Source organism: Stegastes partitus, unplaced genomic scaffold (genome assembly GCF_000690725.1).
Source record: "Stegastes partitus isolate 25-593 unplaced genomic scaffold, Stegastes_partitus-1.0.2 Scaffold115, whole genome shotgun sequence".
NCBI lineage: Eukaryota > Metazoa > Chordata > Actinopteri > Pomacentridae > Stegastes > Stegastes partitus.
This window is the reverse complement of record NW_007577846.1, coordinates 166,985-179,430: the sequence shown is the minus strand read 5'-3', so window position 1 is coordinate 179,430 and position 12,446 is coordinate 166,985. Positions and strand designations below refer to the sequence as shown.

General features: G+C 41.7%; 1 protein-coding gene across 1 annotated transcript; it reads right to left on the bottom strand.

Annotated features, from left to right (window-relative positions):
* Positions 1-781: 781 nt before the first annotated feature.
* Positions 782-11,661, bottom strand: alg8 (ALG8 alpha-1,3-glucosyltransferase). Its single transcript, XM_008278076.1, has 13 exons — positions 11,554-11,661; positions 10,140-10,218; positions 8,788-8,981; positions 7,777-7,886; positions 7,585-7,652; positions 6,925-7,051; positions 5,668-5,771; positions 5,454-5,574; positions 4,791-4,930; positions 4,532-4,671; positions 4,339-4,436; positions 3,852-3,924; positions 782-2,249 (listed from the first exon to the last, which is right to left on the bottom strand). Exons 1-13 carry the CDS (start codon positions 11,637-11,639, stop codon positions 2,024-2,026), a joined length of 1,566 nt encoding a protein of 521 aa, XP_008276298.1. The 5' UTR covers positions 11,640-11,661; the 3' UTR covers positions 782-2,023.
* Between the last annotated feature and the right edge of the window lie 785 nt (positions 11,662-12,446).

Genomic DNA, 12,446 nt, shown 5'->3' with positions numbered 1-12,446 from the left:
GCTGTGCTGCACCGCATTAAGCTGGAATGTGATTCTGATGTTACACTCAACATCAGAAGTGTTTGTGGTGAAATATAAATGCTAACAGTCAACTCAGAATCATGAACAAACCCTGATTTGACCGCTCATAAGTTACTTAAGGACCGATTTTTAAAAAAATTTATTTTTCATCAATCATTTATCGGTACCCTAACTTGAGCAGGTGTTTTTCAGGGTTTCCCACCAGAGTTGAACTTTAAGGCATGTTATTACACCTTTACAAACATATTGGTGAAGAAATTGTTTGGTAACGATTTAGATGCCAGATTTTGATATTTTTCCCGTACTAATAGTTCCCTCAGGTGCCTCAGTCCTGCTGCTACAAATACGCATGTAGTTTTCTAGGACAAATATGCAGCTTATGAAGCCAAAAGATCTCACAAACAGAAAAAGGAAAGAGGAGACACGACGTCTAAAAGCTGACAGAGGCTCTTGAACAAACACTGGAGACGCCTCATCTGTCCATCCACAAGCATGTGACTGATTGGAGATTACTGTACTGGCCGACTTAGGTTTGGTAGGTGTCACTACGAGAAGTTAAGATGGTTACATGCAACAAGAAACAGTAAATATGAAATTCATCTGTCTGACCTGACTCACGTTCATGCAGGGAGAACAAACAGTTTCTGGTGATTTACTGGAACACTTTCATTAGTGTTTTTATTCTCCTGCTCTGGGAATCTAAATCGTTTTTCAGTTTGTGTGAAGCTCGGCAACACAATAAACACCATCACATACACACTCTGGATAAATTATGGTTTCTTTTTATTTAAAAATGCAAAAATACAAACATCATAAATGTCTCTCAGTTCTGTTTTGGTCCACATATTCTTTAGTAACAACACAAATCCTTCACGGTGATTTCAGGTGAAATCAAAGTTTCCTTGGTGCAGAAACAACATTTCTTGTATCGGAAACCACCGACGACACGATTCTTGTCACTCAAGTCGAAAAAACAAAGGTTTCTGCTTTTTTCTGTTCAGTCGTCGAACAGAACCGAGTTGGTCAAACGTTATATCATTTCCAAATGAGCAAACAGGATTTCAGGTGAGCTGCATCCCAGTGAAGCAGCACAGGAAGTTAGGAGGAGGGGTGTCCGATCACCTAAATGTTGACTAAAAGCTCAAAAACGGGACACTGATCAGCTGAAGTTATCCATCAGATATGAACTAAAGCTTAACGTGACTCTACAGAAACTTCTTCCCCTGATGAAAAATCTTCAGTTGAGTTCAGAAACACAAAAGAGTTTCATTTTGTTCCGTCATTAAGCTACTAATTAATTAGCAACTGCTGCAGGAGATGTTTGTCTTTTCAGCAGCGTGGCATCGGTGTGGATGCGTTTTGATCAATCTAGTCGACACAAAGTCAAGTGTCACCTTTGCAAACAGCAGTTTACATGTTACAGCTCAACAGCTAACAGCAGTGAACTCGTATTTCTTGAGCTGGAGTCACCTGATGAAGAAGTTTTATTTTCAGAATATAAATATTTATGTGCAGCTCATCTGTTATTTAGGTATAAAATAATTTTATGATGACTTAGAATTGACTCAGGCTAATGAAGCTGCATGTAGAGTCCACTCGTCCAGCTCATCTACAGATAACGTGCTGATTTAATCGACTGGTTTGGGAGCAGGTCGGATTTCAGACCCTCAGTTCTTCCTTGAGTCCTACGACATTTTCAGATTTTGCTCTACTTGAGGTTGAATGTGTTTGTTTTTGTCCTGATGCAGCAAAACTAACAAAAAAAACCCAAACTATATTTTTACCGCTAGTGTTTTGATTCCTGTCTGTTTATAGTTTTGTCTATAAACAGACGGAGCCCAGCGATTATGTCGAGTGTTGTTGGATTGCGTGCACACCCCTCTACTTCCCAAGTCCGTCCTTCTCATGTAAACTAAACGGTGTCTGTGTCTGGCTGCCTTGCTCGAGGGCAGGCGGTGGCGGTCGATGTGGGCGTGTCGGGGCTCTGACCTGGACCGACGTCTCACAGCTGCTTGGGTTTGTCCTCGCACCGCAGCAGGCTGCCGTACAGACGCAGGAAGGAGTAGGAGACGCCCACCGAGCAGTACACAGACGTCGCCAGCAGGGGGAGGAAGGGCAGCCTCTGTTGCCACGGCGACAGCGGGAAGACCACCTCGCAGGCGATCGCCACGGCAACCAGGCCAAGCAGGTAGGCGACCTCCACAGGACGGAGCAGAGACCGCTGACCACTGAGGGGAGAGTAATCGGATTACATCAGGTATAGAATAATTAAGTCAGATCCTATTTAAGGCTCATTTTCCCGTTTTTTCATTATTTATTCAAGCCATCAAATATTTCTCAAAATGTAAAAAAAAAAAACAAAACCAAAAAACCCATCCAGAATGTAACCAGTATTCAGTTTACTGTCACCTAAAGCAGAGAAAAGCAGCAAATCTGTATATTTAAAGAAGTCGGCTGATCATTTCAGAGATATTTTCACATATAAATAGTTTGGTTCGATGTTAATAACAGTTGTTGCTTGAACATCAGTTTCTCTCGTTTACATTTGTTTTTGTTTTTTTTCTTTTTTAAAAGATTGCAGCAACGTCCTTGAACATCCAGCTTCGTCCGACCTACTGTCCAAAACCCAAACAGTCACTCTGAGAAGCCTGAACCAGAAAACATTTGCCCACAGTGGGACTGAAAGGCAAATAAAAAGACATCACCGAAATTGCTCACTATTGTCAGCCGTAAAACTGTGAAAGCAGAAGGAATTATCAGATTTTTGAACGATGCCTGAATGTGTTAGAATCAACTTTAAGACCTTACTGCTTGTTTTTAAAACCTTGAATCGTCCCGCTGCGGCCTGTATCTGTGGTTTGGTAACGCCCTATAAGCCTTATCACTAAGATCCTCAATCAGGACTCTAATAATGTTATCCAAGGCTCGACTAAAGGTGACCAGGTCTTAGCAGAAACTCTCCTCAGCTCTGTATCCTCTTTTAAATCTCTTCCTAAGACTCACTTTTATCATATGGCTTTTACTTAACTACTACATTTCTTTCATCTTGTGATATTTGATGTTTTGGATCCACTTCACTTGCAGTTTTTTTTTTTTTTTTTGTAAAACGCGTTATAACTATGTAAAAGTTCTGTTATTATTGTTACTATTATGGGTGAATGTGTTCCCATCAGGAAAATTTACCAAACCTCAACTTAAAATTGTCACATTTTATCAAGATCACTTTATTCTGCATGTTTTAATTAAAGAATTTCCCCAAAAAATGAACAGTTTGCACCAGGTTCTGTGAAAAACGAACATTTCTGTGCTCATTGGCGCCACAACTGACTTCACTGCAGCCAACAGTTACAAAACTGTGAGAGTTTTCAGTTGAACTGCAGGAACTGTTAACGAATTAAAAACAGTTAAATGTCCAGAGTGTGCACAGCCCCCATTTTTTTCAGTGTCAGCAACATCTGTGGACACGCGGTGATTCTGGGTTTTTTCAAATTTAGTAAAATAAATTTTCTTTTTCTGATTTATAACGTTACTGTGTCATGCTGCACAGACGACATTTCTGAGATCTCTCTCCTTCCTCATGGTTGTTCTGTTTCCATAAAGGTGGTGGACAAACGCCCAGAAACCGAGCTGAGAAGCTTCTCAAACTTCAACAAAGTCAACTTAATGGTTGTTCCCCCCTCCAATATTGATATGTACAGTATGTCCATGCTACAAACAGCTGCAAAACCTACATGTTCAAATATAATCAAATCAATTCTCTAACTCCCTAAAGTCACTGACGTTGTAAGAAAAATACAGAAACGTGTTAGTTTTTTGTTTGTTTTTTTTACCTGTGGAGCTTCCTGAGAGCCGTGAAGGAGAAGATGGTGAACATCAGCATCAGAGAAACTTTGATAGGCAGCTCTGTGAAACACACAAACCGACTCAGAACCGATAATTCTCCACGTTCTGTCTTCTACTAAATGCATTACTCTTCCTGATGTTTTTAGGTTTCTGCTGTGGTACTGTTTCAGCATCAACACATTCATTCAGACATCAAAGTCAGACATTTAGCTATTACGAACTAAAACTCAAAGTATTTCTTGGTTGACAGACCAGACATCAATGAAATGTTTGTGTCAAACATATACAGTATATGCAAGGACTATAAATATTCTGTATTCGTCAAAGTAAAAGGCTGATTAAATTTGTATTTTCACCCTGAAAAAAGAGTGTACTGACTCTAGGTTTTACTGCAGTGAGTTAACCGACAATCTCAACGCTCCTAAAATATCCTCGTCCTTTAGTTTGCTCACATCAAACCTCCGTCCTGTTTACCTGCGGGGGTGAAGATCAGCGGGAACAGCGAGTAGTGCCCCGTGGTGGTCAGAACCAGGAAGATCCCAGCATCCTCTCTGCTCTCGACCGCCAGGATGCTGCAGGACAAACAAACAAAAAAAGCAGACAGAAAGCTGACCAAGCGGCTCTCCTCATACATGACGACATGTGACCCGGTGAGCGGGCGGCCGACCTGAGGGGCAGGATGGCGATGAGGATGGCCTTCTCGTGGACGTGCCAGCCAAACATGAAGGAGCCCAGAGCGCAGAGCAGCAGGCAGCGCAGGAAACCGCGAGCGCCGCGAGGCCGCCACCAGATGGACACCACCGCCGGCTTTCAGAGAGCAGAGAGGACAAATCAATGCAACATGACAACGTCTTTCACTCCCACAGAAAATCTCTTTTATCGTCTTTTCTCAGCTCGTCACGGTGCAGCAGTTTGCTCAGACTCACCAGGATGGACAGCAGAGTGCAGACGAGGGTGACGGAGGGAGAGACGGAGGGGAGGACCGAGTGCTGGAACTCCTGAACCAAGCCGCCCGTCATGGAGGCTCGAGGAAGCTCCGCCTCCTCCAGCAGCTTCAGGCGAACACCTGGAGAAACAATAAAAAAGGTAAAAGAGAATCGCTGCTTTAGATTCTCAAACGTGACAGTTTCCTGCTTTTTTCTGTTCATATAAGCACAGATTAAACACACACTCACTGGTCACTTTACTAGCTACACCTTTCTGGTACCGGGTTGTATCTCTTTTGATTTCAGAACTGCCGTAATTGTTCATGGTGTAGATTCAACAAGCACATCTATCATGCTAATCTCCACGGTGTCTATACCTTTATTAAATCTTTATTTTTCTGCTTCTTCAATGCCTCATCTGGATCCAGCTGCTGTAACATGTAAATTGGCTTATCTTAATCGTCAGTAAATGATTTGGTTAAAAGGGGATGCTTCTTCCATTTGAATCCAAATCTCTGAACATAATTGGACCACGTTAGCTCCACAGCATCAGTTACCATGGCGATGTAGCAGGTTAAACAAGAGTCACCGTCACGATCCTGAAAAGTCTGACTGAGTCGTGCAGCTGAGATAGTGTAAAGTTGAGAGGAGGTGGAGACTCACCGAGCACCGCCAGGCCTTTGTCCAGCACGTTGTAGAGGGCCCAGACGTTGGGGGCCCAGTAGGCGTGACAGAGACCCCGCTTGAAGGGGAAGAGACGGGACAGGACCTGAGGCAGCTGCCCCTGCAAAACACCATACCTGTAGATCAGCGACACTGAGCGGGGCAGCAGTAGTAAACAACCCCCTCCCCCCCATCCTCTACAGCCTCCACTCACCATGGCAACGAATGGCCCAAAGGACAGAGCGCACACCGAGACCACGATGCCGCCCAAAGCCAGCAGGCGCAGCGGGCTGAAACTCGTCCACCGGACAGAACCGTCTGCACAAAAACACAGTCACAACAGGTTGTGGTGTCTGGGTTAGTTGCTATGGTGTTGCTAGGCTTGCTAAGTGATTTTTTTTTTTTTTTGTTGTTATAATCAAAGTTTTGACAGCGATGCTAGGATATCACTGTGCACTTGCATCTGCGTGGTCGTGTGGCTGCTGCAACATCTGGGGTTTGTCGCCACATGATTGTGAGGATGTATGACGTAGGATATATGGTCTGACTGCTATGTTGTGGGTTCTTACGGTGAGTTTGGGCAAGAAACTGTAAGAACTGGTGGAATTTTGCCTTTTTGTACAGTCCTTAAACTAATCCTGCATGAGGTACTGTTCGATCAGCAAGCTCAACAAAATCTCAGCTTAAAATTGTGCATTTAATTAAGTTAAAAAAAATCACATATTCTGAGCATCTCATTTAAAATTACTCCAAAAACTAATGCGTTTCCACCAGAGAAGCAATGACCGAATCACCAAATTCTACCATTTATCAACCAGAAAGTCTAACAAGAGCATCACTGGATTTTCAACTCTCCAACGGTCAGTGAACTACTCATCCGTGACGTGCATCTCCGTCTGAAAATTTACAGAATCTAAGCTTAAAATCGCAATATTTCAACAAAATCACTTAATTCTACATGTCTCGTTCAAAAATGATCAACTTCTTTATTTATTTATTTTTTTGTTAAACAACAAATTTAACACCACGACAGACTCAGCTTAGAAAAGTTCAGGGAGTTTTTAGGTGAACTGCAGACGGTGTTCCCACAGAGCAGAGAGGAGACAAGTATGGAAACACATTTGGGGAAAAAAAAATTGAAGACATGCAACTTTTTTTTCCTTGTTTTTATGATTTATGGTGTTAACTGTAATATATAACTGTATTCTCCCTCCCTCTAGTCATGGTTGTGCTGTTTCCGTAGAGGTGCAGGACTTTTATATTGTAGTTGAAGATGACCCCCCCCAACGAGAAAAAAATGTGACAGGAGCAAAAATGCTACTGGAGCCACCAGCAGAAGTAGTTATTAACGGTGAAACAAGCTGCAGTTGTGCACAAATTCTAACTGATGAGAAGGAAATTCACCAGAATCCAATCATTTGAATCAGCAAGACATAAAAAACACAGAACGCTAAAAGCGTGAACGTGGTACCTTTGTTGTCCTGAGTGAAGCAGTAGCTCCTCAGGAGGTAGATGCCGTAGGCCGGAGCCACATACAGGTAGATGTGCTTCAGGTTGAACAGGATGGCGAACAGCAGCGCCCCCTGCAGGTGCTGCGACTGTTTCACACAAATAAAAAGAAAAGAAAAAACAGTCTGAACAAAGCTTAACTCACAGGGTCTGCTCAATGTCTGCAAATCCAAACACACTGCGACCCCTGGTGTTAACCACAGAGGAAACGTGACAGAGGCTTCACAGCACCCGGTTCAGAGAGAGGCTGATCAGAGCAACTTTTACTGTCCAGTTTTATGGAATATGTGCGCGAAGCATCACTGCCACTGAAACAGCATCAATAATAAATGAGGAGAATTTCGTGAGGAGGTTATTCTGCCGCATGTGGAGCCAGTTTGGTGAAATCTTTTGCTACCGGATGAACAAACCACGACAGCTTGTGTGTTCTCTGTGTGCTACACAGCTAGCGTCTGTGTTGTAGTTAGCTGAACAGCCTGTTAGCTTATCAGTTTTCCAAGTTCCTGGACTGTTTTCTCCCTAATCTACCACCAAAGAAGGAGTTTTCAACAAATAAATATATGGTTGATTCGCAGAGCTTTGAGGAAATGAGACGTAAACCTCAGAAGACTGGAGCTTGTACCTGCAGGTGTTTTGCCACCGACAGCAGCAGGAAACCAAACAAGAAGCCGTTATACTGGAAATGAATATCTGAGGCAAAGATGTGAAGGACATTGACATACACGAGGAGGGCAAAATATCACCAGCACTTAGCTCGGTCTGATAATCGCATGTCTTCCATTTAGAAACATAAGATAAAACACGTGAAGGATACGGTCGAGGATGAGGAGGCCGAAGTTCCACAGCAGCAGCACGGCCAGGACGAAGGACGGCCGGCTCAGAACGTCCCGGGAGCCCTTTCGCACCTGAACGCACCTGCAGCACCTGGAAGAGGACGCAGCCAATCAGGAGCGAGCACTCGTCTAGGAAGTCACATAAAAGTTGTCTGAATTAATTGACAGTGATGCTGACTGGTCACTGTGACAAATACACAACTTTTTAAAAATAATAATGACAAACTCATTTACAGAAGGTTTCTTTGTGGTCTTTTCTGTCTACTTGCAGTCTTTTTGTGTCTTTGTGTTCATCCTTTGTCTATTTGTGGTCTTCTTTTCTTGTTTCTTTGTGATTGTTTTTGTCTCTTTGTGGTCACTCTTTGTCTATTTTCATCTCCTTGTCTCTTTGTAGCTGCCCGTGGTCTATTTGCAGTCTTTTTGTTTCTTAATAATTGTTTTTTTCTGTCATTGTGGTCTTTTCTGTCTGTTTTTGGTCATTTTTTAAATCTATTTTTAGTTTTTCTTGTCCGATTGTCTTTGTCTACAGTAGTTTTCTGTACATTTTGTGTCTCTTTGTGGTTATTCTTTGTCTATTTATGGTTATTTCTTATCTTTCTGAGGTTACCCTTGGTCTATTTGCAGTTTTTTCTCTTTGTGATTGTTCTTTTGTGGTCATTCTTCAGCTTTTTAAAGTGTTTCCTCTCTGTTTGTAGTCTGTTTTTGTCTTTTTGTGAACCTTCCTTTATGTCTGTGGTCTTTTTTGGTGCTTTCTGGTAATTTTTTCTCACTTTGTATTCATTTTTTCTGTTCAGTTTCCAAACAGAAGTACGTCATTCTGTAATGCATCACGATTCTACAAACTACTTCTCACCTTTAGACTGTGTCTGATTCAGGCTATGCTAGTCCATTGTACATCAGCTGTGTGTTGTCCAGAAAAACCTGCTCCTGCTTTAGTAGATTTAGTTGAAAGTGTGCATTTAATAAAGGCTGTGCTCAGATGGTGGACTCACTCTCTGACAGCGTAGATAAAAACCACGTCGGTGAAGATGACCGACAGCCTCTGGAAGAGCACAGTGGACGGGCTGGCGTAGTTCAGGTTCTCCACCTGCAGCATGTTCCTGTCGAAGTGCTGAGCCACGTGGGACAGACCGAACTCAAACCAGGCGAACAGCGGCGGGTAATCCAGAGTCCAGTCTGACGTGTTCTATGGGAACATGCAGCATGAATCTAAGTCGGCTTGACAAACACTGAAACCCCAGTCAGAGAAAACAGGTATCATGAAGACAGTTATCGACTTTGTCAACTCAGGCTTTCTGCTTCAAACTCCGTGCAGGTTGAAAGGAGCCGTTAAACGTGTCAAATGGCTCTTTCTCTGCACAAAATGAATCAGTGGTGTCCCTCCTACTTCAGTCAACAAGTCGTTATAGTGGGAAAAAGAATTTTAAAAACTGTATGAGGGTAAAACTCGCTACTGGAGATGACACAATGCTGGTAGAAAACTGGTAAACTTGTGTAACTCTATTCATTTTACTGATCCATGCAGCTTCGCATGATAACTGTTAAATTTTGAAGTTCATATATTTAAACATGATCTTGTATGTGAGTGCATTTAGGTCTGACACTGTCCCATAATGCAGGAAATCACTTCAATTTTTGGCCAAATCAAAGTGAAATTAATGTTACTGAATATTCTCTGTAATAAATATCAGTAGAATAATCGATCTTCTAATCTGTGTTCTATCAGCTGCAGTACCAGCAGACCAAACATAAAAACATATTCTTGTGATTTCTGCATGATGAGCTGAATACATGTCAGGTTTCCATGGCAACGTGATGCATCTAGTGTGTGATGCTGTAACTAAACGGCTTCATTTGGTGGTTTAAGTAACGTACAGATCAACAGATTTGCAGATAAAACACCAGCTGACAATGTGTATGACTCAAGAGAATCATTAGGAAATGATTTGGTTAAAGAGAGACGCTCCTTCCAGTTGACCTAAATCCAAAAACTAGAACATAATCTGCTGTGGACCAGGCTAGCTCCACAGCATCAGCTACCATGGAGATCTAGCAGGTTAAAAGACCTTTGCAACACTGAAAATTCAGCTAACCTCCCTAACACACTGATCACACTTTGTTGTACAGCCCTCTGGTGTGTGTGTAGTTGTGTTTCTGCGTGATGTGGCTCTGTTCTGGACTTATTTCCCATTTCATCTCTGACATGTAGAAGGAGATTATATTGGAGTGCTGCTCTAACAGCGGACAGACGTTGGAACTGCAGCAGGGTTTTGCTCCCGTTGAGCATCAGTGTTTCATGTCATCTCACAGCCGTCCGACAGGTTGAGTCCTCTGTCCCACTCACCTCATAGTACCACCTGGACACCGGCAGGCTGTGAGTGATGGCCAACCAGTTTCTGTGAACCTCGAAGTCTGTGGAATGACTGAGAACAAACACAGCAGCAGGTGAACTACATGATCCACACTGATGCACTGAACTCACACTTAAAAGTGAACTCATTGTGGTCACTACTGCACAAGTCCAGAGTTTAGACAGTTAAATCCACACAGATGACACTAAATTAAATATCTGTTCTCTGAAGCTTTAACTGTATAAAAGCCAGTTAACCACATGTGATCTAAATATGCAGAACGTCAGAACCACAATGTTTAAGTCAGGACATTTACAGACCATGTGGCTGCTCCTTTGAACACACTAACATGAACATTACTGGTAGAATTTGTTACTTCAGTCATGTTGCGCACTCGCAAACAAACAATACCTTGTTTGAACTGAAGATTTTGAAGTGTGCTTTGGTTGTACAGCTGAGTAAACAGCGAGTTAAATGCAGAAAGACGTGCACAATGCAAAAAGCTGCGGCAGTGTCTCATTGATGTTCTGAATTACTCTTAGCTCAAACAGTGCCAGCATAAACCACATCATAACAACCACCCAGAGAGGTCGGATGAAGGATGTCTTATGCCACAAGGACAAACAAATAACTTATTATCGTTCTGTGGACCTGAATTTCATACAGAGTAAGTAAAGGGACACACATCACAGTTAGAGTGACATTAATGTATTTACCGTAGTCTGTATTATCTCAGGTTGGAATTAATAATTTACCCACAACCATTACATTTTCTAGACTACACGGGTGATTTATTTTCCTCTATTTTTTTAATACTGATTCTGCTGATCACTGCATTATCACAAGTGCACACTGATGAATAGGTGAGATTCATTCTTAAATTCGGAGTTTTGCCTGAGAAGTTTGGAATGGACTGATAAAACACTGCCTTTTTATAACTCCCGAGACTCCACGCAGAAAATAAAAACACAAAACATAGTAAAACTAACACAGCAAAATAGATACTTTAGCAGGAAGTGTCTACGCTCAGGAGTTTATATTCTATGTGAAACCTCAGACGAAAAACGGCGCCATCTTGAGGCCGTTCGGGTGAACTAGCCGCGAGTTAATAACACGTCGAGCTAACGTTACAACAACTCGTCTTCACGTTATTGAAAGGTAAATAACGCTAACAGTTCCACAGACAACTTGTTTTCTAACCACAATAATTAGATATTCGCACAAACAACTTCATAGCCGTGATTCTTTTATGAAAAACTAGTTTTTGGGGCACTCGGTGCTCGTTCTGTTAGCTCGATGCTAACAAACGTCGCAGTAGATTTTAAATTAACAGCCAACAAATGAAAGCATCGCCCTGAAACTGCGCCGCTAAATAAGACCAGCTCACAGCGAAGTTTCTACACTCACTAAGCGTTGATGAAGAGACACTTGAGGAAAGAAACTCCCAGAGCCAACGCTGGAAACCAGCAGCCGCTGTCCGCTGGAGCCGCCATGACAGCGAAGCGGATGAATCTGTGGCACAACTTTATTGACAACAACGACTCGGACACGTCTTCATTGAGCAGCATTTGATCTTATTTCATTTTATTATTGATCATATAATTAAACATGAAAACTGCTCTGTCCTTTTATGTTATTGTTTGAATAATTTCGCTAAAAAAAAAAAAAAAAAGAAAGAAAGACAAAAAAGAAAAAGAAAAACGCGGACATGACGTAAATTCACAGACGCCTTCAATGTCACCGTGGAATGTCGGATTTTCTGAGCTCACGTTGCTTAATGTCGCCGTGAGCACATTTAGGTGGATATTAACGTATTTAATAGCAGATACAAATCTGAAATAAAACTGGACAGTGCCGTGTAAATACATAACACAAAAAAAGTAAAAATCTAAAATATGCATTGAGTTAGAACAAATACTGAAAATACATAGATCATGTCTACTATATAAGTCATGTAATAAATTAGTAAAATGAGTAAATTACAAAATTAAATGTTGTTTGTAAATGCTAAATAGGGCATCACTTTCTAAAAAATCAGAAAGTCACAGTGAATTAGCAGTGTAGAAATACTTTTTTTTTTTTTTAATGTGCATGCTGTATGTCTCTTTGTTGTGGCTTTGCATCTTTTTGTAGTTTATTTTTTATTTTTAAATCTGTCTGTGGTTGTTTTGTGTGTGGTGTCTCTTAGTCTATCTTCAGTGTTCCTCGTATTAATAATTGGGCACAGAAAAATAATGCTATTATTAACGGTTGTATTGTGATGTAGTGTCACAGAAATATGTCACTTTGCTATCTTCTGC